This window comes from Tamandua tetradactyla, chromosome 10 (assembly GCF_023851605.1).
Source record: "Tamandua tetradactyla isolate mTamTet1 chromosome 10, mTamTet1.pri, whole genome shotgun sequence".
Lineage (NCBI taxonomy): Eukaryota > Metazoa > Chordata > Mammalia > Pilosa > Myrmecophagidae > Tamandua > Tamandua tetradactyla.
The window spans coordinates 676,926-703,166 of record NC_135336.1 but is presented as its reverse complement, the minus strand read 5'-3'; the positions used below and the strand labels follow the sequence as shown (position 1 = coordinate 703,166).

The 26,241-nt window shown below is 38.0% G+C and overlaps 1 protein-coding gene across 14 annotated transcripts in view; it reads right to left on the bottom strand.

Moving 5' to 3' along the window:
* LOC143648125 (histone lysine demethylase PHF8-like) overlaps positions 1–26,241 on the bottom strand; it is an 88,136-nt gene that overhangs the window by 13,382 nt on the left and 48,513 nt on the right. For 4 of the 14 annotated variants that reach the window (XM_077117703.1, XM_077117698.1, XM_077117702.1 and 1 more), the window contains exon 7: positions 23,892–24,015. The exons of 1 other annotated variant lie outside the window; for it this stretch is intronic. In XM_077117703.1, the coding sequence (XP_076973818.1) occupies positions 23,934–24,015 (82 nt within the window). In that variant the 3' untranslated portion in view covers positions 23,892–23,933. Of the gene's footprint in view, positions 1–5,296; positions 24,894–26,241 lie in introns of those variants that run through there. 9 more of the 14 variants (XM_077117701.1, XM_077117696.1, XM_077117700.1 and 6 more) reach the window with 7 other exon arrangements.

Here is a 26,241-nt window from a genome sequence, read left to right as displayed (position 1 = left end):
GGGGAAGTCTCAAGTCTCCAAGACAAAAGCCTAGGATGTAGGCCTAGGATGACACAGCACTCATACAGTTGCCTTTTTCCTGGTTATGCAGGCAAAGTGTAGCACACTTTCTCAATAAGTTGTCTTGCCATCCCCTGAAAAATAGGTGAGGGGAATCTCAGGTTCAGAGAAGTTTGGAAAAACTGTGGATTTATTTATTTTGTGGCTTTGCAGAGCCTTTAATGTACTTGAATACATTGTGACTCTTCAGGAGGAGTTTGGAGCTGAGAGTGCACCTCAAACTTATTGAATTAAAGACTTTCATGCTAAGTTAAATGCACTTGGTCACACGAGGGTTAATGGCTGCTAAAGGCCCTGAAGTTGGTTAATGATTGACTTCCTCTTCTTGAGCATATTTCTTGAGCAGAAGATTAAGAAATTTATCTCAGGTTTTTCTTCATAGGTTTGGTATAGAAAAATGGTATCTTCTTTGGCATGTTCTGTGGATTTTCATCCAGGAATCCTGAGATGACCCCATGAATTTAGACTCCAGGTGAAGCTTATAAAGGGTAAGTATTTTAAATACTTGGCATATTTGTGTCTCTGTGTAGTCTATTTGGGGGTCTGGCAGTCTCCAATAGAGATGTTTGTGTCAGTGATCATCCAGTGGGTTTCTAGAAGTCCTGGAGGTAAAGTTTCATCATTTGGTAAGTAGCAGATATAGATCTGGACTCAATGTCAGACAATCTAAGTATGAGACCCCATCTTGACAATCCCTGGACATAACCCAGTGCTGTCCTCTAGGGAATACTGAATGAAAGATAACTGCCCACCTATTTATGGAAACTCCTCAAGCCTCACTTTTACCATATATTAATTGGGGATTATAATTTTTGCTCAACAAACTTCTCAGGGATGTTATTAGAATCAAAGAAAACTTCTTCTATGAGAGTGCTTTTTGGGGAGTCCACAACACTGCTCTCATTCTGTGTGGGTCTTTGATTTTTGGAGCCCCACACAGCTAATGTGCTTCATCATGACAGGTGTGCAATAGCTACTGCTGAGTGTCAGGTGAAGCATGTGTTGCTGCCATGGGAGAGCTAGCATTGACCTCCTGTTCTAGTTTGCTGGCTGCCAGAATGCAATATACCAGAAATGGAATGGCTTTTAAAAGGGGGAATTTAATGAGTTGCTAGTTTACAGTTCTAAGGCCAAGAAAATGTCCCAATTAAAACAAGTCTATAGAAATGTCCAATCAAAGGCAACCAGAGAAAGATACCTTGGTTCAAGAAGGCCAATGAAGTTCAGGGTTTCTCTCTCAAGTGAGAAGGCACATGACAAACACAGTCATGGCTTCTCTCTCAGCTGGAAGGGCACACGGCGAACACAGCATCATCTGCTAGCTTTCTCTCCTGGCTTCCGGTTTCATGAAGCTCCCTGGGAGGCATCTTCCTTCTTCATTTCCAAAGGTCACTGGCTGGTGGACTCTGCTTCATGGTGCTGCAGCATTCTCTGCTCTCTCTGGGTCTCCCATTCTCCAAAATGTTTCCTCTTTTATAAGACACCAATAAGCCAATCAAGACCCACCCAAATGGGTGGAGATATGTCCTCCCCTAATCCAGTTTAACAACCATTATTGACTAAATCACATCATCCAGGGAGATGATCTGATCACAGTTTCAAACATACAGTATTGAATAGAGATTATTCTACCTTTACAAAATGATATTTTGATTAAAACATGGCTTTTCTAGGGGGCATACTTCTTTTCAAACCAGCACAGCTTTTAAAAAGGGGAATTTAATAAGTTGTTTGTTTACAGTTCTAAGGCTGAGAAAATGTCCCAATTAAAACAGGTCTATAGAATTGTCCAATCAAAGGCACCCAGAGAAAGATACTTTAGTTCAACAAGGCCAATGAAGTTCAGGGTCTTTCTGTTATCCAAGAAGGCAAATGGCAAACACAGTCACAGTTCTTCTCTCATCTGGAAGGGCACATGGTGAACACAGCATCATCTGCTAGCTTTCGCTCCTGGTTTCTGGTTTCATGAAGCTCCCTGGGAGGTGTTTTCCTTCTTCATCTCCAAAGGTCACTTGCCCATGGACACTCTGCTTTGTGGTGCTGCAGCATTCTCTGCTTTTTCTGAATCTCCTCTTTCTCCAAAATGTTTCCTCTTTAATAAGACTCAAGAAAATTATCAAGACCCACCCAAATGGGTGGAGACATGTTGTCACCTAATCCAGCTTAACAACCACTCTTGATTAAATCACATATCCAGGGTGAAGATCTGATTATTCTACCTTTATGAAATGGGATTTAGATTAAAACATGGCTTTTCTAGGGGACATACATCCTTTCAAACCATCACACCTCCTGCTGGAGAAGACTGAGTCTTTTCAAGTTCCTATTGGTGGCTCTTTGGCCTGGATGTCAAGAGCCTTGTCCATGACGAGGACCATTCTGCACCTCAGCTTCCATCCTCTCCTCTTTGAATTAGAGGCATGTAAAAGAAGGTGAAAAATGATGGAATCCACATGTGATGTGGTAAGTAATAAATTACTCTTTGTTTAGTCTTGGCTCTGTCTGCATGTCTAGAGATGCTCATTCTCCTTTTGTTTTGCTATCCTGTGATTTGTGGTAGCTCTTCCAGAAAAGTGGGGTATGGTAAGTCTTTGGTGCCCACTGGATGTGCCATGGGAATGTGCAGTGTGTGGGGATAAATGGAGGCACACTCCTTAGTACTTTCATCACCCCCTCCTGGGGCTGTTACCAAGAGTGTGTCCTAACACATTCCTGGCTGTGAAGCTTGAGAAAAGTACTGTTTGAGACTTGGTTTCCTGTATTTCAAAAGGGGTAATTCTATCTATCCAGTGTGCTTTTCATTAGAATTAAATCTGAAATTTAATTAATAAGAATTAAATCTGAGCTATTGAAGCAGAAAGACAATTTTGCAAACTGTAACATGAGGGCCCACTTAACATGATCCTTTGTCATTATTACAGCCATGGGCAGGAGATGTAACCCATGTAGCCTCAGTCTTTCTGCATGCCTGGGTAACATCCAGAATCACTTGACAGTCAAGAGAGCCATGTTTTGAGAGCTTGCCCCTTGGAAAGGGAGCTTCTCGTATTTAACTAGTCACCCAGGAGGAAAACAAAGCTTCACAGTGCTACACAGGCAAAGAGATGTGGTCTGGGATCCTGCTGTGAGAAACTTACAGTGGGGTGAGACCTCAGAGAAGCCTGCATCCAGAGGGGCACCCCAGAGTGTTTATCCTGGACACCTGGATGAAGGAGCCCTCCACACCTGCATGAGCCAGCAGACAACTGAGTTATTAAGTTTGGCAAATTTATTCCTGCATCTAGTGCCTATATTCTTATATTCAGCCTGAACAATTGTTCTGCAAATTATGAAATCAAATTATCACCTGTATTAGAAATGACATGAAACAGGAAAACATTAGAAATTAAGTTGCAAGGTATAGGTTTTGTCAGATTAAACCAGAGGTAAAAAAATACCTTCTTCTCTCTTCCGGCCCCAGCTTAAAAATAAAATGAATGCTTGCTGGTGGGTGCAGTTTCTTGTCAGCAAACTGATGAGTGAGGGATGGGAGGCCACAGGATGAGCATCAGAATGGAAATAATAATTATTTTTTTATAGTAATGTCTCCTCAAACATCAAAGAAATGGACCCCTCTCTTTGCACATGCAAACATCAATTTGGGAGCTCAGGAAGATAATTTTCACATGCAAATGCCTATGAGTTGAAATGAGAAGATGCACAGACTGTTAAAGAGACACCATCCTTGGAGGCTCAACAACACACTCTTAAACAATGAGTGGGTCAAAGAAGAAATTGCAAGAGAAATTAGTAAATACCTCGAGGTGAATGAAAATGAAAACACAACATATCAAAACTTATGGGATGCAGCAAAGGCAGTGCTAAGAGGGAAATTTATTGCCCTAAATGCCTATATCAGAAAAGAAGAAAAGGCAAAAATGCAGGAATTAACTGTTCACTTGGAAGAACTGGAGAAAGAACAGCAAACTAATCCCAACACAAGCAAAAGGAAAGAAATAACAAAGATCAGAGCAGAAATAAATGAAATTGAAAACAATAGAAAAAATCAATAAGACCAGAAGTTGGTTCTATGAGAAAATCAATAAGATTGATGGGCCCTTATCAAGATTGACAAAAAGAAGAAGAGAGAGGATGCAAATAAATAAGATCAGAAATGGAAGAGGAGACATAACTACTGACCTCACAGAAATAAAGGAGGTAATAACAGGATACTATGAACAACTTTACGCTAATAAATACAACAATTTAGATGAAATGGACGGGTTCCTGGAAAGACATGAACAACCAACTTTGACTCAAGAAGAAATAGATGACCTCAACAAACCAATCACAAGTAAAGAAATTGAATTAGTCATTCAAAAGCTTCCTAAAAAGAAAAGTCCAGGACCAGATGGCTTCACATGTGAATTCTACCAAACATTCCAGAAAGAATTAGTACCAACTCTCCTCAAACTCTTCAAAAAAATTGAAGAGGAGGGAAAACTACCTAATTCATTCTATGAAGTCAACATCACCCTCATACCAAAACCAGGCAAAGATATTACAAAAAAAGAAAACTACAGACCAATCTCTCTAATGAATATAGATGCAAAAATCCTCGATAAAATTCTAGCAAATCGTATCCAACAACACATTAAAAGAATTATACATCATGACCAAGTAGGACTCATCCCAGGTATGCAAGGATGGTTCAACATAAGAAAATCAATTAATGTAATACACCACATCAATAAATCAAAGCAGAAAAATCACATGATCATCTCAATTGATGCAGAGAAGGCATTTGACAAGATTCAACATCCTTTCCTGTTGAAAACACTTCAAAAGATAGGAATACAAGGGAACTTCCTTAAAATGATAGAGGGAATATATGAAAAACCCACAGCTAATATCATCCTCAATGGGGAAAAATTGAAAACTTTCCCCCTAAGATCAGGAACAAGACAAGGATGTCCACTATCACCACTATTATTCAACATTGTGTTGGAGGTTCTAGCCAGAGCAATTAGACAAGAAAAAGAAATACAAGGCATCAAAATTGGAAAGGAAGAAGTAAAACTATCACTGTTTGCAGACGATATGATACTATACGTCAAAAACCCGAAAAATCCACAACAAAACTACTAGAGCTAATAAATGAGTACAGCAAAGTAGCAGGTTACAAGATCAACATTCAAAAATCTGTAGCATTTCTATACACTAGTAATGAACAAGCTGAGGGGGAAATCAAGAAACGAATCCCATTTACAATTGCAACTAAAAGAATAAAATACCTAGGAATAAATTTAACTAAAGAGACAAAAAATCTATATAAAGAAAACTACAAAAAAGTGTTAAAAGAAATCACAGAAGACCTAAATAGATGGAAGGGCAAACCGTGTTCATGGATTGGAAGACTAAATATAGTTAAGATGTCAATCGTACCTAAATTGATTTACAGATTCAATGCAATACCAATCAAAATCCCAACAACTTATTTTTCAGAAATAGAAAAACCAATAAGCAAATTTATCTGGAAGGGCAGGCTGCCCCAAATTGCTAAAAACATCTTGAGGAAAAAAAACAAAGCTGGAGGTCTCGCGCTGCCTGACTTTAAGGCATATTATGAAGCCACAGTGGTCAAAACAGCATGGTATTGGCATAAAGATAGATATATCGACCAATGGAATCGAATAGAGTGCTCAGATATAGACCCTCTCATCTATGGACATTTGATCTTTGATAAGGCAGTCAAGCCAACTCACCTGGGACAGAACGGTCTCTTCAATAAATGGTGCCTAGAGAACTGGATAGCCATATGCAAAAGAATGAAAGAAGACCCATGTCTCACACCCTATACAAAAGTTAACTCAAAATGGATCAAAGATCTAAACATTAGGTCTAAGACCATAAAACAGTTAGAGGAAAATGTTGGGAGATATCTTATGAATCTTACAACTGGAGGCGGTTTTATGGACCTTAAACCTAAAGCAAGAATACTGAAGAAGGAAATAAATAAATGGGAGCTCCTCAAAATTAAACACTTTTGTGCATCAAAGAACTTCATCAAGAAAGTAGAAAGACAGCCTACACAATGGGAGACAATATTTGGAAATGACATATCAGATAAAGGTCTAGTATCCAGAATTTATAAAGAGATTGTTCAACTCAACAACAAAAAGACAGCCAACCCAATTATAAAATGGGAAAAAGACTTGAACAGACACTTATCAGAAGAGGAAATACAAATGGCCAAAAGGCACATGAAGAGATGCTCAATGTCCCTGGCCATTAGAGAAATGCAAATCAAAACCACAATGAGATATCATCTCACACCCACCCGAATGGCCATTATCAACAAAACAGAAAATGACAAGTGCTGGAGAGGATGCAGAGAAAGAGGCACACTTATCCACTGTTGGTGGGAATATCAAATGGTGCAACCACTGTGGAAGGCAGTTTCGTGGTTCCTCAAAAAGCTGAATATAGAATTGCCATACAACCCAGCAATACCATTGCTGGGAATCTACTCAAAGGACTTAAGGGCAAAGACACAAACGGACATTTGCACACCAATGTTTATAGCAGCATTATTTACAATTGCAAAGAGATGGAAACAGCCAAAATGTCCATCAACAGAAGAGTGGCTAAACAAACTGTGGTATATACATATGATGGAATATTATGCAGCTTTAAGACAGGATAAACTTATGAAGCATGTAATAACATGGATGGACCTAGAGAACATTATGCTGAGTGAGTCTAGCCAAAAACTAAAGGACAAATACTGTATGGTCCCACTGATGTGAACGGACATTCGAGAATAAATTTGGAATATGTCATTGGTAACAGAGTCCAGCAGGAGGTAGAAACAGGGTAAGATAATGGGCAATTGGAGCTGAAGGGATACAGACTGTTCAACAGGACTAGATACAAAAACTCAACAATGGACATCACAATAATACCTAATTGTAAAGTAATCATGTTAAAACACTGAATGAAGCTGCATCTGAGCTATAGGTTTTTGTTTTGTTTTGTTTTTACTATTATTACTTTTATTTTTTTCTCTATATTAACATTCTATATCTTTTTCGGTTGTGTTGCTAGTTCTTCTAAACCGATGCAAAGGTATTAATAAACGATGATCATGCATCTATGTGATGATGTTAAGAATTACTGATTGCATATGTAGAATGGTATGATTTCTAAATGTTGGGTTAATTTCTTTTTTTCCGTTAATTAAAAAAAAAAAAAAGAGAAGGGGTAATTGGAGCTGAAGGGATACAGACTGTGCAACAGGACTGGATATAAAAACTCAGAAATGGACAGCACAATACTACCTAATTGTAATGCAATTATGTTAAAACATTGAATGAAGCTGCATGTGAGGTATAGTTTTTTTTCTCTCTATTATCGTTTTTATTCTTATTCTGTTGTCTTTTTATTTCTTTTTCTAAATCGATGCAAATGTACTAAGAAATGATGAATATGCAACTATGTGATGATATTAAGAATTACTGATTGTACATGTAGAATGAAATGATTTCTAAATGTTTTGTTAATTTTTTTAATTAATAAAAAAAAGAAAAGATGCTGGATTTTCTGCATCTTGATATGATCATGTGAAAAAAAAAAAAAAGAGACACCATCTTCCTTCTATTCCAATATAAAGGAGCAGGGGCTTGAGAGAAGCACTTGGTTTTCCTGGGAGGAAAGGTAGGAATCCAGTGAGTTTATTTGCTCACATCCTTTGAATGTGTCTATGCTTCCATGGAGCTCTCCAAGATGCGTTTTATTAATAATGCCCCTTGACAGAAAATAAGGGCCATTCACTGTGGAGAAATGAAAAGTATGAGTCTGGAGTCTGATCTAACTTCACAGCCTAGCTCTTCTGCCTATGGTATGACCTCAGGAAAATCAGGAAACTTCCCTGTATGAATCTGAGTGTCCCCATCATAGAGACTGTAAGTATCAATTGATTTACACCACGTAGTTAGTTTTCAATGATATGAAACCAAGGGTAGAAAATCAGGTGAGAAGCAACAAATATCCTTTCATTTACTAAAACATCAGGGCTTCCCCTTTGGGAACTTCTGCAAGTCTGTGGAATATGCAGATAACACTGTGCTGCATGTTGTCAGGCCCAGAGCCTCTGTCTTTGAAAGCCATTGTTGGAACACTGGAACTCTTCAGGGGTGCCTGGAGCTCTGTGTGCCTAGATAAGACCTCAGTCCTCCTTTTACTTGACTGTGCTGTGAGAGACAAAGCAAGCTTTCTCACCTGTCCCCCAACAACAAACTTCATGGAAATCATGTTTCTGGGTGAGGTATTTTTATTTTTGAATCTCTCCCCAGTCCCCCTTGAGGTTTTGACTTTGAGGAGAAAATGCCAAGAGGCCCCTCTGAAGCCCATTTTTACCCTGCCAGGTTCCTCCTTGGAGGCTGTGAACTCAAGCTGGTTATCTTCTGGACCAGGGAAAGGACAGGGAAAAGACAAGAAGTTAACATTTCACCCTAACTGAGTGAAGTCACAGCCAAATATGATCAATTAAGTGCTCCTGCTCCTCTCATCCCTTAACTAGAGGCTAAAAGCCACTGCCACATCCCTCAGCACAAACACACAGTTTCAGTTCCTCTCAACTTCATGATTCTATGAGGGTGTAAAAAAGGGATAACTCATCATTACAACTCCACTTTTGTCCAAAGCCCCTACTTTGGAAAACTGTAGTCTTACTTCTTTCCAAAAGTTTTGTCATTGCCACTTTGTTTTAATACAGAAACGATTCTAAAAAAGTAAATATTTATTCCAAAAAAAGGTCAGGATAATTCTAGGAAGAAGGGCTACTGGGAAACCTATCTTTGCAAGACCTTCCACATCTGTTTTTGGCTAAATTCAACTGAGAGAGTGTCACCAGAATACAAAAAAAATGTGACCCAGAAGAAAAAACATAAATTGAATAAGAAGTTTTTCCACTCTCTGTATAGGGTCAGCAGGGTCTGGGCCAATGACCATGGTTCTCCATAGAGAAAGAACATTTTGGTCCTTGAAGTTCTGCCTTAGCTATCCATGGCACTAAAATGATCACCAATTGCCTGACCCTGAGCATTGGTCAAGATACAAGGCAAGCTGAAGTTAATTTTCTCTTCTTTCAGAAGAAGAGATAGACAATTCTCCTTTTTTTTTTTTCCTCTTTCAACTCAAAATTCCTCCTGGTAACTGATGTTTAGCTTGGCTGCTTGGAGCTTGGTATCAGTGAGGTCAGGCCTCTTTATGGAATCTTTAGTCTGATTCCATGAAAAGATTATATTTTATAAAAGCTTCTAAGGTTAGCACAGAGGTTTCAGTGGACTCACAAACATGTCTGATGATGAAGGGACATTTAGGATGAAACTTAAAGGTGTCAGAATCCTGGGCTGGACATCACATCTCCTGGTTTCGAATCACAGTTCCAGCACTAATCAGTTGTGTAACTGGGGAAAACCTTCAACCTCTCTCTGGTCTACTTCCTCATGTGTAAAACAATGAGAGTTTAAATAGATGTTGAAAATCCCTCACTTCTACTCAGGAGAAAAGGTACAGGGGAAGATGGAGCAGATATACTTTTCCCCATTCCTACAACTAAGCACAACTAAATACCTGGGAATTATATGTAAAACAAACATGAGATGATTCTCAAAGGTGGAGAAAAGAAGGAAAACAGCTAAGGATCTCAGTACTTAATGATCAACATAGTGGTGAGCTCCTTGTGTTTTCCTTTTGCTTCCTATATTCCATACTTGGAGTTGTAGAAGCCACTAATCCAGAAATGACAATGAACACAGATATAAAAACACCAAACAGATCTTCTCTCCAGCTAAAGAATAAAATAAGGGCAGCCTAACAGGTCATAAAAAACATTTTAGGCAATAACAGCTCTACTCCAACCAAGCACTACTGAAAAAATTGTGGGTTCCCTTGCAACCACACAGACAAAGGTAGAGAACATGGAATGAAGTACCCCAACTGCCCCACTGGAATGATATCTGGAAAGCCAAGTATGATGCTAGGACTTCCATCCCCACTGGCCATTCATGAGACCCAAATACCCTTCAAGGTCAATAGAGACCACAGAGGGATCCAGAACTCCCAACTCTGTCTAGCAGTAATGGGGATCCCTCCCCAGCTGAGGCCAATGAAAGCCAAGTGGGGATCTTGGACTTCTACCCCCATTGGCAATAAAAATGTGTCACTCACCCTTATCCTTCCAGACTGGTGCCAGAGAAACTCAGCTAAAGCAGAAGGTTTAAATAAGATTCAGAATCTCAGAAAACAATATGAAAATCCCAAGGTTTCAATTAAAAATCACTTGTCATACTAAATCCTAGATGATCTCAAGCTGGGAAAAAGACAATCAATAGATACCAACACCAAGATGACAGAGATGTTAGAGTTATTGGACAATATTTTCTAGGAAACCATGATAAAAATGCTTCAAGAAGAATTTACAAACATACTTGAAACAAATGAAAGAATAGAAAGACTCAGAAAAAAAAAACAGAAAGACTCAGCAAAGAAATAGTAAGTAAAAGAATAATCACATGGTAATTTTTAGAACTGAAACATACAATAACCATAATAAATGACTCAGTGGATGGGCTTAACAGCAGAATCAAGGGGACAGAGAGAAGATCAGTGAATTGGAAGATAGGACAGTAGAAATTAATTTGATAACAGAGAGAAAATAGACAGAAATAATGAATAGAACTGCAAGGAACTGCGAGACTATCACAAAATATCAAACGTTTGTGTTATCAGAGTCCTGGAAAGAGAGGAGAAAGGGGATTGAAAATGTACTCAATGAAATAATAGCTGATAATTCTCCAAATTTAACAAGAGATATCATCTATAGATTTGAAAAGTTTAAATACCTTGGAACAAAAGAAGTTCTAAGAAATTCATACTAAGACACATCATAACTGAGCATCTGAAAGTTAAAGACCAGGAAAAAATCTTGAAAGAAGCCCGAGAAAAATACTTTACTTACAAAGGGAAAACAATTAGAATGATGGCAGATTTTTCATCAGAAATCACAGACACCAGAAGGAAGTAGCACAATATTTTTCAGGTGCAAATAGAAAAGAATTACCAACCTAGAACCCTGTACATAGTGTAAATATTGTTCAGGAATTAAGGATTAAATCCAGACATTTTAAGTAGGAAAACTAAGAATCAATTTCCAGCAGACCTGACCTAAAAGAATAGCTAAGGAAAGTTTTCTAACCAGAAAGGAAATGGTGAATGAAAGAACCTTGGAACATCAGGAGAGAATAGAGGCTATAGTAAGCAAAAATGCAATATGATAAGCTTTCTTTCTTCTCTTGAATCTTCTAAATTATGTTTGATGGTTGAAACAAAAATTATGCACTTTCTGAGATGAGTCCAAATGTATGTAGAGGAAATATTTATGGCATTTATGACAATGCTGCTATGGATGGGGGAGGGTGAAGAAACATGAAGGGAGATAAGATTTCTATACTTTCCTCAAACTGAAAAAATGACAATAGTAGACTGTGATATGTTATGTATATAAAATGTAACACTTACCCCATCTTACACCTTACACAAAAATTGCCTCAAAAACATAAATATAAAAGCTAGAACCATAAAACTCCTAGAAGAAAATGTAAGGAAGCATGTTCAAGATCTTGTGGTAGGACAAAGTTTCTTAGATCTTATACCCAAAGGCACAAGCAACTAACCCAAAAAATGGATAAATGGAATCTCCTCAAAACTGAATATTTTTGAGTTTCAAAGGACTTTGTCAAGAGGATGAAAAGGCAACCTACTCAATGGGAGAAAATATTTGGAACCCACATATCTGATATTGGTTTAATATCCTGGATATAGAAAAAGATACTACAATTCAACAATAAAAAAACAAACAGCCTAATTTTTTAATGGGCAAAAGACATGAATTGACATTTTTCAAAAGAGGGTATGCAAATGGCTAAATAAAGCACATGAAAAAATATTCAACATCACTAGCTATTAGGGAAATGCAAATTAAAACTACAATGTGATATCATTTTACACCTACTATATTGTACTATGACTACTATTAAATAAACAGAAAACTGCAAGCATTAAAGAGGATGTGGAGAAACAGAAACACTTACTCACTGCTGGTCAGAATGTAAAATGGTGCAGCCTCTGTGGAAGATAGTTTGGCAGTTCTTCAGGAAGCTAAGTATAGAACTACCATGTGATCTGCCAATACCAGTACTTGGTATATACTCAAGTAGAACTGAAAGCAGGGACACAAACAGACATTTGCCCACCAATGTTCACAGAGGCATTATTTACAATTGCCAAAAGATGGAAACAACCCATATATCCATCAACCGATGAATGGATAAACAAAACATAGTATATGCATACAATGGAATATTATGCAGCAGTAAAAAGAAATGAAGCCATGATGCATGGGACTCCATGGATGAACCTTGATGACATTATGTTGAGTCAAATATATCAGACACAAAAGAACAAACATTATATGACCTAATATGAGCTAAATATAGCCAACAAACTCATGGTATTCATATCTAGATCAGAGATCAACTCTAGAAGATAAAATGTGGGCTGGGAACAGACAGCTGATACATAATTTGTGCAGAATATGTAATAAAATTGTAAATGTTTGGAAATGGATGCAGGTGATGGGAGCACATTATATGAGTGTAATTAACAGTGATGGTATGAGGAGCAATTGTGGTAGAAAGAGAAAGTCACTAGAAGGAAAGCTAGAGGATGGAACATGGAATTGTATAACATAGTGAACCATCTTCAGGGTGAAAATGTACTAGAATTGATTGTGGTGATGAATGCACAATTCTGTGACTGTACTAGAAGACAATAATTGTATACTTTATTTGGATTATATGGAAGGTGAATTTATCTTAATAAAACTGCTAAAAATTAATACTTAGAGAAACCACTGAAAGAAATATACAAAGAGATACACTCAAAAAGTCAGTAGAGGGGTGAGCAATGGTGGTGCAGTGGCAGAGTTCTCACCTGCCATGCTGGAGACCCAGGTTCAATTCCTGATGTCTGCCCATGCCAAAAAAGGAAAAAAAAAGACTCTGTAGATAAAATAGAATTAAAAATTTTTTTCAATTAACCCCAAGAAATCAGAACAAAGTAAAAGAAGTGAAAATGGAGAAAAACAGCAAAAAAAGAAAAATAAAATCACTGACTTAATAATTGCATTAAATGTAAATGTTCTATACATACCAATTAAAAGAGAAAGATTGGCAGAATAGATTAGAAATCATGACTTAATTGTGTGTTGTTTATAAGAAACTCACTTCAAATATTAATGATATAGGCAGATTGAAAATAAAAGATGAAAAACATATATCATGAAAACAATCAAAAGAAAACAGAGTGCCTCAAGAGCTGAGTCTTTGAAAAGATCAATAAAATGGACAGAATTGTAATAAAATTGAGAAAGAAAAAACCCCCCACAATTTGCCAATATCAGAAATAAAACAGAGTATATTGCTATAGACCTTGTATATGTTAAAATGGTAATAAAGGAATATTTCCACAACTCCACATTTGTAAATTTAAAAACTTAAATGAAATGGACCAATTCTTTGAGGAAAACAACTGCCATGACTCACCTAAAAAGAAATAGATAATTTGAATAGCCCTATAACTATTAAGAAAGATTAGTTCATAATTTAAAACTCCAAAGAAAGAAATATCCTGACCCAAATGGTTTCACTGGAGGATCCTGATGTTTAAAGAACAATTGACACCAATTATACACAATCTCTTCCAGAAAATAGAAGAGGGGAGAGTACCCACAATTCATTTTATGAAGCTAGTATTGCCCTGATACCAAAGTCAGTACCAATGAACTTTAGACAATTTCCCTCACAGATTCAAAAATTCTAAACAAAATACTAGCAACATTAAGTTAAACAGTATGTTCATCAATGTATAAAAGAATTGCCCACCATGACCAGTGGGGTTTATTCCAGGGGTACAAAATGATTAAACCTTTGAAAATCAATCAAGGAAATCCATCAAATTAACAGGCTAAAGAAGAAAAATCAAGTGATTTTATCAATAGATGCAGAAAAATGACGCGGCCAAATTCAATACCCACTTACGATTATAAAAAAAACTCTCAGAAAAATAGAAATAGATGGGAACTTCCTCAACTTGATAGAAAACATCTACAAAAAATTCTGCAATGGAATTAGTCTCCTGGATTCCAGGATTTATTGTAAAGCTACCATAATCAAGATTATGGGGTATAAATAGAGGGATAGATGCATAGATCAGTGGAACAGAATAGAGAACCCAGAAATAGACCCCTTTTTTTTTTACATAGGCACAGAATCAATTAAACAAATGGTTTTGAAACAATTACACAACCATAGGCAAAATCAAAAACAAAATAAAACCCAAACACAGTATACATAAGGGAGGAAGAATGAATACTTCCCATCTGAGATCAAGAACAAGGCAAGGAAGTTTTCTCTCACCACTTGTAACTTTCATTCAACATAGTACTGGAAGTTCTCACCAGTTCAATAAGCAAAAAAAAAAAAAAAAAGAAAAAAAAGGAATAAAAATCATAGGGAAAAATAAAACTGCCCCAATTTGCAGATGACATGTCTATATACAAAAATATACCTATATTGTTTGTATAGAAAATCCCAAGGAATCCACTAAACACTCTTCTAGAGCTAATGAGTTTAGCAAGATCAGAGAATACAAGATGTTCATACAAAAATCATGTGTACTTCTATATACTAGGAATGACAACATAGATATTAAAATTAAAAATACCACTTATAGTTGCTAAAATGAGATGTTCAGGTGTAAGGCTAATAAAATATGTGCTGGACTTTTGTGCTGAAGACTATAGAATGCTGATGAAAGAAATCAAAGAAAGCTCTAAATAAGTGGAAAGACATACCATTTTCATAGATTAGAAAACTCAGGGTAGTAAAGATGTCTTCTCCCCAGTTAGATACACAGGTTTAACACAATTCCTATAAAAATCCCAGCAAGAGTTTTTGCATTTATAGGCAAAATTATTATAAAATTTATATGGAAAGGCAAAGAAACCAGAGTACTTAAAACAATTTTGAAAAAGAAGAATAAAACAGTAGGAATGCATCTACTGGATTTCAGGATTTATAGCTACAGTAATCAAGACTATGGGGTATAGGTGGAGGGACAGGCACACAGATCAATGGAACAGAATAGAGAACCCAAAAATAGACCCACACATATACACCCAATTGATTTTTGACAAAGATATAAAAGCAGTTCAATGAATGTGATGAAGAAAAAAAAAAGAACCTTGACCTAAGTGTCATACATTTTACAAACATTAAAATGAAAAATTAATTTAAAATGTAAAGTTAAAATCTTAAAAAATAAAACAGAAGAAAATTTTGGGATCTAGGGTTAGGCAAAGAGTTCTTAAACTTGACACCAAAAGTACAATCCATTAAAGGAAAAATTGATAGACTGGAATTCATAAAAATTTAAAAGTTTTGTTCCATGAAAAATTTTGGGAAGAGCATGAAAAGGTAATCCATAGCCTTGGAGAAAATATGTTTAAATCACATATCCAACAAAGAAATCTATCCAGAATATACAAAGAACTTTCAAAACTCAATGGTAAGAAGGCAAACATCCAAGTAGAACATTCAAAGATATGAAGAGATGTTTCACCAAAGAAGACATACAGATGGTAAACAAGCATGCAAGAGTTCATTTACCATTAGGGAAATTTGCAATGAGGGAAATGCAAATTCAAAATACAAAGAGATATTAGTATATTCTTCTCAGAATGGCTAAAATAAAAAAAAATAGCAGCAGCATTAAATGCTGGTGAAGATGTGGAGAGCCTGGTCACTCATACATTGCTGGTAGAAATTTAAAATGGTACAGCCATTCTGGAGAACAATTTGGCAATTTCTTATAAAACTAAACATGTATTTACCAAATGGCCCAAAAATGGCACTCTTGGGCATTTACCACAGAGAACTGAAGACTTGTGCTCCCACTAAATCCTGTATATGAATATTCATAGCAGCAATATTAATAGTAAGCCCCAAACTGGAGACAACCCACACATCTTTCAATGACTAAATGGTTAATCAAACTGTAGTACATCCACACCATGGAATACTACTCAGTAGTAAAAAGGGTCCAACTATTGATACAATAGCCTGGATGAATCCCCAAAGAATTATGCTGAGTGAAAAAGGCAACCTCAAAAGATTATATAATGTTTGATTGCATTTATGCAATGTCCTTGACATGACAAAAGGATAGAGATGGAGAGCAGATTAGTGGGTTAAGGAGAGAATGGGAGCTGGAGGGAAGTGGATATGGTTGTAAACAAAGCAACAGAATGGGTTCTTGTGGAGAAGAGAATGTTCTGTATCTTAACTGTCATAATGTCATTATCCTGTCTGTGGTCTCTTTTAGAGTTTTTCAAAATATTACCATGTGGGAAAGTAGGTAAAGAGTACAGGGGATCTCTCTGTATTATTTCTCACAACTGCATGTGGGTCTACAATTATCTCAAAATTAAAAGTTGAACTAAGAAGTTCAGAATACCATAAGCCACAATAATAGGCATTTACAGAGCCAGTGAATTCTCAAATTGTGCCTGTCTTGACATAAAGAGCCCTGCATAATCCAGCCAAACTCTGCAGTTTCAATGATGCCATCTCTACTTCTTCCCTGCCTTTCTTCCCCACTGCAGCTGCACTGGGTTCTTGTGTTTCCTTGCACACACCGTGCTTTCTACTGCCAATTATTTCTGCACATGCTGTTCCTTCTGCTTCCCTCCCATCTTCGCGTGGTCAACCATTACTCACCCTTCAGATTGCTTCTTCTGGAATGCCCTCCCTGACCAGGTAAAATCTCCCTCTGCTGGCATCCTGTATCTTTCCTACATAGCATTAGTCATGCTTTTTCCATTTATTTATGGTTTGAATTGATTAATGTATTTCTTCCTTACTGGTCTCAATCAGTTTTGCATTTAGTACTGCACCTGGCCCATAATAGGCACTGACCAAACATTTATGGGGAAGATTCATGAAGGGAATTATTCACTGTTCTTCTCTCAAACTCACAAGATCTTCTCCAATGCTCAAAGTCCAGGCTAGGCCCATCTTCCCTGCTCTGTGCAGACTGCCAGCCCAAGAAGAAGTGAATATTGCTTCTTTGAACTCTCCATAACTTTCAGTTGCTTCTGACCAACCAGGAGGTCCTCAGGTAAATGACCATCATGGCTTGGCCATTTTAAAGTCCCAGAGGGAGGGTGGAGGAGTTACAAGAGGGAAGGCTCTCTATGGGCAAGGGAGCCTTCCCTAGGGAAGCTGTATTCTCCAAGATGAGCTGCTCATCTCAAAGACCCCAGTGATTAATGTGTGCAAGGAGGGGGTGGGGGTGATTAGTCACAGCTGTGCTCTTCTGTGATTCTTGCCCAATTCTTGGAGGAAGGGACAAAACTCTTCCCCAAAAGACTGGGATTATGGGTGAACAAAATAAGTAATATCCATCCCGTACTATGGCGTGCTACTGCCTCCCAACCTGGGACTGTCTTTGTGTGGGGAGCATGGCGGACCTCCTCTTGTGCACCAGACCCTCCTGCACTACAGCCGTTACCAATGTTCCCACACCTGTTGCCCCCACTATAGTGCAGATGCTCTGTAGAAAGGGCATGATAGCTTATCCTGCACTGCATCTTCTGCATCAAATTAATGCCCCTAATGTAGTAGCTGCTCAGTAAAGGTCAGTTACATGAATTAATTGAGCTAACTTGGACCATGTCTTCAGTAGGACAGCTTTTTAGGTTTCTGTGCATTTTCTGAATCATGAATTTCCACTGAGCCTTTCTCACTCCCTCTGCCTCACCCAGCTACATCTGACCCACCTTGTTAGCATCACATCCAGAGTGTAGCCTAACCAGTGTGTGTGTGTGTGCAAATGCTCAATCTGTATGGAAATGAAATCATATTCCTCTCAAATGGGCAAGATTTTCTGATCAGTGCTGAAGGAAAGACGTAAGTAAACAAAAAAAAAGGATGGAATTCCCATTGTGTGCTGAGCAAAGGTTTCATATACATAGTCTTGTCCTTTCCTATGGGTATATGTTCTTTTTTTTTTTTTTTTCTTAAACTTGGGCAGGCACCGGGAATCGAACCCAGGTCCTCAGGCATAGCCGGCAAGCACTTTTACCTGCTAGCCACCATGGCCTGCCCTGTACCATTATTCTATGTTTTTATATACATGGGCAGGCACCGGGAATCGAACCCGGGTCCTCTGGCATGGCAGGCAAGTGTTCTTGCCTGCTGAGCCACTGTGGCCCGCCCTGGGTACACGTTCTTATTTCCAATTTCGTAGAGTAGGAAACTAAGGTTCATAAAGATAAACTCCCCCTAAGGCCACATAGAAAGGAATCAGAGAGCAAGGATTCAAGTTTAGCTCTGCCTAATTCCTAAACTCCTTCCTATAATGGCTGAAATATCTCTTAGAAATACTTTTTCCTGACAGTAATTGTAGCTTTAGGAAGAAGGCTAGACACTGCTTTTTTGACCTTTCCAATCATCGGACAAGATCAGTGTTAATCTGTGGAGTCAGGATTGATGACCACAGGACTGCTTAAGCCCCAAACCATCTTCTGATGAAATAATAAAACAAAACTGCTAGGCTAATTAATGAGTCTAAAAAAATTATGCAAGTTCTAATGATCCCTTTGCTTCTGGCCCATCCCACAACTTCCCTAAATAAGAAAGCAACTAATTTGCAAAACCCTGGCTTCTGCAAGCAGCTATGAGAGTCACTGACATATATGATTAGCATAAAATTAATTCCTTTTGGAGCTGCATTATTAACCATCCTTAATGAGGTTTAGGAAGCAACTAGTGTTGTAGATGAAGGGCTGTGAATATTGTTCTTTTAATGCAAAGGAAATGTGTGTGGGACGCAATTTTCCACTCAAAGATTTATGTTTAGGTATCAGATGTTTATGGCATTATGCATGAGGTAAGGGTGTTTTCTCAGTGATTTGAGACCTGGATTAATTTATGACTGTGTAAATGGGTCTCTTTGGGATATTTCCACATTTTCCTTTCATGGAGAATTCTCTGGGTGTGGAAGACAATTAGGACAACTTTAACTCCTAGAAATAAATGTGCTTTTATGAGCTGTACTTTTACCATTTACTTCATTTTTAATTTTAAATGAAAAGTGAACAGAAAAGTGAGACTACTATAGTGACATATAAAAATCATTTATTGCAGCTACAGAAAAATAACCACTGATAACCCTATTACCTATAGACAACCATAATTAATAGAATTATGCTTTTCCTTTTAGGTCATGACTATGCATGCATTTGTAATGCAATTTTATTGAGATATATTCACATACCATACAATACATCCAAGTACATTTTTTATTTCACTAAAATCATAAAATATACCAAAATTTGCATCCTATGTTTCCTATTTATCATAATAACAAATGTTTTTCCTCACTAAATTTCTTTATGAATTAATTTTTAATGTTTTCAAAATACTACATAGTTTGGCAGTGCCATAATTTATTAACCATTGTCTTAACATTGAATATTATGCTTATTTCCAAGTCCTCACTATTTTGAATAATGATGCAAAGCATATATTTGTATATGCTGCTCTATCTGCATTTAAACTTATTTTATTTCCTAAAAGTAGAATTACTTGGTTGAAACAGATTTTAGATAAATTTGAGGTCCCAGATAAGTATTGTTGAATAATTTTCCTAAGTATAATCACCAACTTAGAATTTTATTTCCAAGAAAAATATTCCTTAATAATGAAGGAAAAGTTAAGATATTTTAAAGCAAACCAAAGCTGAAACAATTTGTTAACTATGGATACACACTGAAAGCAATACTAACACATTTTCTAAGAGTAAAGGAAATTTATCTCAGATGAAAACATAGAAATGAAAAAAGAAATGAAGAGAAATGGAAAATGTAAATATGTGGGTAAATCTAAATGAATATTGACTTTATAGAACAATAACGATTTAAAATCTATGAAGAATACATAAAAACACATGAAAGATGGGAAGGAATTAGTGGAATTAAAATTTCTAAAATCCTTGCATTAGCAGGAAAATGATCAAACTACCAATTTGTACTAGCATCCAGTTAGTCAAGGATGTTTATTGTAATCTCTTGTATAAAAGGAAAAGAGATAAAATGATAACTAACAAGGTGAGAGAAAAGGAACAGAGAAAATAATTAAAAAGTTCAAAAAATTGCAAAAGAAATGTATAAAAGAATGTAAAGTAGGTATGGAAACTAATAGCAGACAAAACCCCAAATATATCAACAATTATATTAAATGAAATGACTAGATATTTCAAATGAAAGACAAAACTTCTTAAACTGAATTGAAAGTAAAACAAACACACACCTTTTATCCTTATAGATATAAGGATCTTTAGATATAAGAATATAAGGATAAAAACACATTGATAGTGCAAATGCCAATGAAAAGGAAACTGGTGTAGCCATATGAGACAAAATAGACTTTAAGGCAATAGGTATTCTGGACATAAAGAGAGGCATTTAATAATGATAAAATGATTAATCCACCATAAAGATTTAACACTTTCCTATTTGTGTGCACCTAATAATATAGCATACATAAACCAATAGCAAATAAGATGATGGCATTACAAATGATACCTATTGAAACAGCATAAAATAACATTAAATGCCTTGAATGGGCATGACTTCCACCTTAAAAATTATAAAACATTATTGAGAGAAAGAAGAGATGAATAAATAGAGGGATATTTTATATTTGTAGATCAGATGCTCAATATTGTACAGTTATCAATTATTCCCATTTTGGTCTATAGGTTCAGTACACCTATAGACCAAATGCACATGGCTCTCTGGACTGATAGGCATCTGAATCATCATAGAGTTTGCCCTGTAACACCTATTTATCCTCATGTCCAATTAGTGTCATGTCACTGATGTAGTGGATTAATGTGGTGGTCTGTGGGGTGGTCAGAAAGTCCAGATTTTTTTTAGAATATATTATGACAGAGGGAAGGAAAGTTAAATAGTCCTGACATACACTGTTGTCTGTTCCATGTGAATGTAAGCTGTTTCTGATACTCTTTCTTGAATGGGACAGAAAAGAATAAATTTGCCAAGTCAATAGCCACATACCATGCCCCTCAGGCTACTAGTTGGTTAAGCTCACAGTCATCCACAGTCAATCCTCTAGGATCTTTCTGGTTCTTTATGGGGCAGACTAGTGAATTTAGTGGGGATATGTAGATAATCACCAATTGCACATCCTTTAGAATGGCACGAGTATTTGCTAATCCTCCCTCCTCTTGGGTGTAATTCCATGCTTGATTTACTCTCCTGGCCCGGGATACTTGTCTTTCTTCATTCTTATAGCTCTTGCCACACAGGCCAAGGAACTAATGTGGGTGTTCAGCCAACTTCCAAGAATGTCAATGCTAATTGCATATTTTGAGGCTTAAGGAAATGACCAGCACATGGGTCTATGGACACAGTGGGCACAAAGCATGCTGGACTTTTGCCAGGATTCTGTTTTATCCTGACCCCTATTTAAGCCTCCACTTTAGGCAGAGGTTACAATGACACTTCAGGTCTCTGGGAAGTATTGTTAAACTGTGTATTGGACACAAATATATAAAAATATCAAGGTCCTCAAAATTATCCAAACATTCCTCTTTTCCTATATACAGTAATTCAAGTAAACTTTGGAAATTCTAAGGACTGCTTTATAGTGTATATTTTCCATGGTGTTGTGGAGTCTTCCCCCGGGGGTCCAGTCACCTTTTCTGTACACGTACTGGACCTGTCTCTGAAAACCAGCTATGTTCTGGAACTGTGCAAGAAATTGTGATGTTTCATTGGGATAACTGCCCTCAACTTCCTGCTCATCTATTCTTGTTCTCTTTTATATCAGTGTCTTTATTATGTGCCCATTTATTTTGCTTCTAACTTCCTCCACAAACCTATATGAGTCAAAGTTGCTGCTCCAACTTTTTGTCATTTATAAGAATTATGAACATTTAACTTCTGGAGGTTAAATGCCACTAATTCTGGCCCCTTTTGCTTTAGCACCCCTTTATCCCCATTACTATTAATGAATCATGCTCTGTGCTCACCTTTCCTACCACCGGTTCTGAAAGACAGCCCTCTGAACATCTTAGTCACCAGGACATTCTTGATGGTCTTGATTAATAGCAGATATGCTGAGTCCTTCCATGGAATATAGTCCTTTGATGGGTCTTCTGGTCTTATATCCATTCCAGCAATCCTGTTTCCTTAAGCATCTTGATCCTGTCCTATGTCACCTGCCATGGCAACTCAGGCATTTGAATTTTGCTCAGCATGGCTTATTGCTTTTTCCAGGTTTTTAGGTGTGGCTGTAGCAGCAAGTTTGCTCCAACTATAGGGGGCCCTTTCCAGGATATTAAGTCCTGTTTCCTAAGAGAATATTTCCAGTGCAATAAACATATCTTTATCCAATCTTATGTTTCTGCTCTCTTATTAAGGACCTTCAGATCCAGTCACACAGGAACTCTGCCAGTCCCAGCAGGTACTGATGGTCAAGCCTTGCAGTTTTGTTGGAAGACAATCCCATTATCCCAAAACAGGGTTAACATGTTCACCTGGTAGCAAAGAGGAAGTGGGGAGAACTCTTGAGAAGGGTCCTGTTGCTTTTTGGGGAAAGATCGCTGTATTATCTCCCCATATAAGGACAGGGCTTCTTTTTAAAAGGAGAAACTGGAACATCAAAAGGTTCCTAGAAGTCTGGGGAATCAAGATCTTAGGAGTATCCTTCCCCAGGTCCTCATCCCAACTGTCAGGATTTCAGGACTTCCCAAATGTGACCCTTACTTCAGCATAACAGACATTCCCTTAATGAGCAGTCAACTGTCTTTGGGGTTCCACCATGCTGACTACCAAATCTTAGACTTGCTCTTTAGCCTTTTCTGCTTGCTTACTGCATATAATGAGGACTTTGTTTTAAACTACCCAAGAGATTCTGGCTCTGCACTTTGTTCTTTGTTGTTTGTTTTTGCAACTGTTATTTAACTGCTCTCAGTTTTTCATTATCTTACTGTAGGCATTAACACAACTTAATAGTAATCATCCAAGTTTATTATATTTATATCTATCCTGTCTCCTATATATTTCAAACATCCGAATCATTGCCAAAGCAGTGCACTCCCCTTTGTGACATGTCATTCCGGTTCACCACCACTGAAGATCTTAACTATGGGACTACAATCCTATGCCAGGGACTGTCTACATGCTACTTACCATTCAGAATGGGGTCTGGATTATCAGCCAGGTGGTGAGTGATCCAGGCCCCAACCCCCATCTTACTGCCTATATTCCCAGATCACCCATTTGTACCAATAGCTGCAGTTTTGGTGCTCTGGGAAGCAGATGCTAAGACAGTATTAGAAGTGCAGATAGTTTGTTAGGTAGGAACATCTATAATAGAAAAGGAGGGAAGGAGGCTTGGGCAAAGGGCATCATCAGAACACAATGCCAACCTGTAGCATATCTACTAGCCCAACTGGGAGATCTGCAGCAAAGATTTTTTGGTAAAGGAATCCCACTTTGGGAGAAAGTGGCTGTCATTGTACCACTGCTTTGGTCAATCATTTGCCTAAAGCTACCCTTAAAAACAAACAAACAAACTGCATCCTGAGCTACCAAGTCAGTCATTGGCCAAGGCAGCAAAAAAATGGCATGAACTTACCTTAAAAGCTGAGGTCAACCCTGAGGAGACAGAGGGGCTCAGCTAACTGCTCTCCTTGGAGTTGATGGTGGGTGGTGGTATTTGAGTCCTTAATTGAAGGGGATCTGAGTAAGGTGCAGCAAACCTAGAGATACCATTGTTGTCTTAAGTTATGCAATTTCCACATGTAGGTTAGTAGAGGTAGGGATAGAGTCTGATGAACAGAAAGGTCATATCCTAGGAGTTCTGGAAAAAATTGTCAGATAATCAAAAGAAGGACCTCACCAAAAGAGAGGATCTGTGGGTGGGTGTGAGGCTCCTGATTTGGGGTCATCATCTGGCCAGGAAGAGGAGGGGCTCGATTATCCCTGAAGTACCTAACTGAGAATGGATGTCCAAGCCACAGCACTCAGCTACCTTCAGGGTCCTGGCAGGAGAGCTCTATGTCTCCAGGACTGTCCACAGGCAACACAGGTCACCAGCAAGGGGAGAGAGGTGCCACCCGGGTCCCTCTTTGAGCCATGGTTTATCTACTTCTTCTTCCTCCTACTGACAGCCTTTCTCTAACCTGTTGTCTCCCCGTCCTCCTTCAGACCTAATCCTTCAGAATACAACTCTGCCATTGGGGCTGATTTCTGACCTCATGGGTCCCTGGTTCCCCCTATAAATTTCAGATTGCAATGCAGATCTCAGAAGTTGCAGTGAGGATTAAGGAACTATTACATGTGCTAGGTCCTGTCTTGGCGTGTGTTTCTGAGAAGCAGTCTGTACCTTCCCTCCAGCCCAGTATCTGCCTCAGAGGCACACCTTTGGAAGGTTCCAGGCCCTTTGAAGACCAAACAGGGAACTCTTTCAGTAAAAAGTTGAGTAAGCAAATGGAAGTTCCCTCAACTCATCCAACTGCAGGAGTTTGGGAGAGCACTCATTCCAAGTCAGAAGTTACACAAATGTGTTCACCCAGCAGCAAGTTGGCCCCTCAAGGGTTTAAGGATGTGAAGAGCTGGGAGCCTCCAGAGAAAGACCCTATAACATGGAAAGCAAGAGTGAAGGTGAAGTTGGGGAATGGGGAATTGGGGCAGAGTGGGGATATTTTTAAAAGGTTTTGGTAATTCACAGTGGTGAATACAATTAACACCACTGTACTCCATACTTGGAAGTGGTTAAAATAGGAAATTTAAAAATATATGTATATATATATATATATATATATTTATATATATGTATGTATTATGCATATTTTATATTTTACCAGAATATTAAAAAAAATAGACCTGCACAACACAAAGAATGAATCTTAATGTAAACTATGGAGTATAGTATATAATTCTAATAATAGTGGCCCATCAATATATACCACACTAATGTAAAATGTTAATAATAGGAGAACTGTGTATGAGGTGGGGCATATGGGAGCTCTGTAATTTCTACATGATTTTTCTGTAAACCTACAGCTATTGTAAATTTTTTTAAAATTTAAAAAGATGTGGAGCTGCATATGGCTGAATGGCCCAAGGGCACAGTTTAGGCAGGATGGGTGTCTTAGTTTGCCAGGGTTGCTATGGCAAGTACCACAGCCTAGTTGGCTTATACAACAAGAATTTATTGTCTCACAGTTCTGGAGATTCAGAGATCCAACATCAAGGTATCTCAGGGCTGTAACCTCCCCTGTAGTGTGTAAGGTTCTGGTGTTGGCTCACCAAAAATGCATAACTCACCCTCTGCCTCTGTCACTGGCCATCTCTCTGTCTCTGCATCAGTCATCTGGGTCTCTGTCCAAATTTCCTTTTCTCATTAGGGCCTTCATCATAATGGATTAGGGCCTAATCTATGTTGGCCTCATTGTAACTAATAGTATCTTCAAATCCTTTTCTAACAAAGAGTTCACATTCACAGAACCAGGGCTTAGAACTTAAATGTGTCTTTTGGGGCAGAACCCAATTCAATCCATAACAGATGGAGAGAAGGGGAGCTGGGGAGCATCCCTCAGCATCTTGGGAGTCTACCAAGAGAAAAAGTCTAAAGGAGGGAGTTTACTTAATTACTAAGAACCTGGGAAACCATGGAAGGCTTGACTTGTGCTGCAAACCCCAGAGACAGGAGAACCGAAGGGGCACAGAACTAGTTCCTCATCTGGACTCAATTTAGCTCTAGGAACAATCTGGGCTAAAAGACAAACAGGCTGGCTGTCCACCAAGGGGGATATTGCCTTCTCTGGCCTGGTGCCCTCTTGAAGTACCAGCCCAGGACACATTCCAGCTAAGAGACTGAGAAAGGCCAGTGGGCATGTTCCCAGCTCTGTTAAGACAGTTCCTGGCCGCTCTAAGAACTGGCTGTGGAGGAATGTGGAGCATTCTCCAGGGTCAGGAAGATG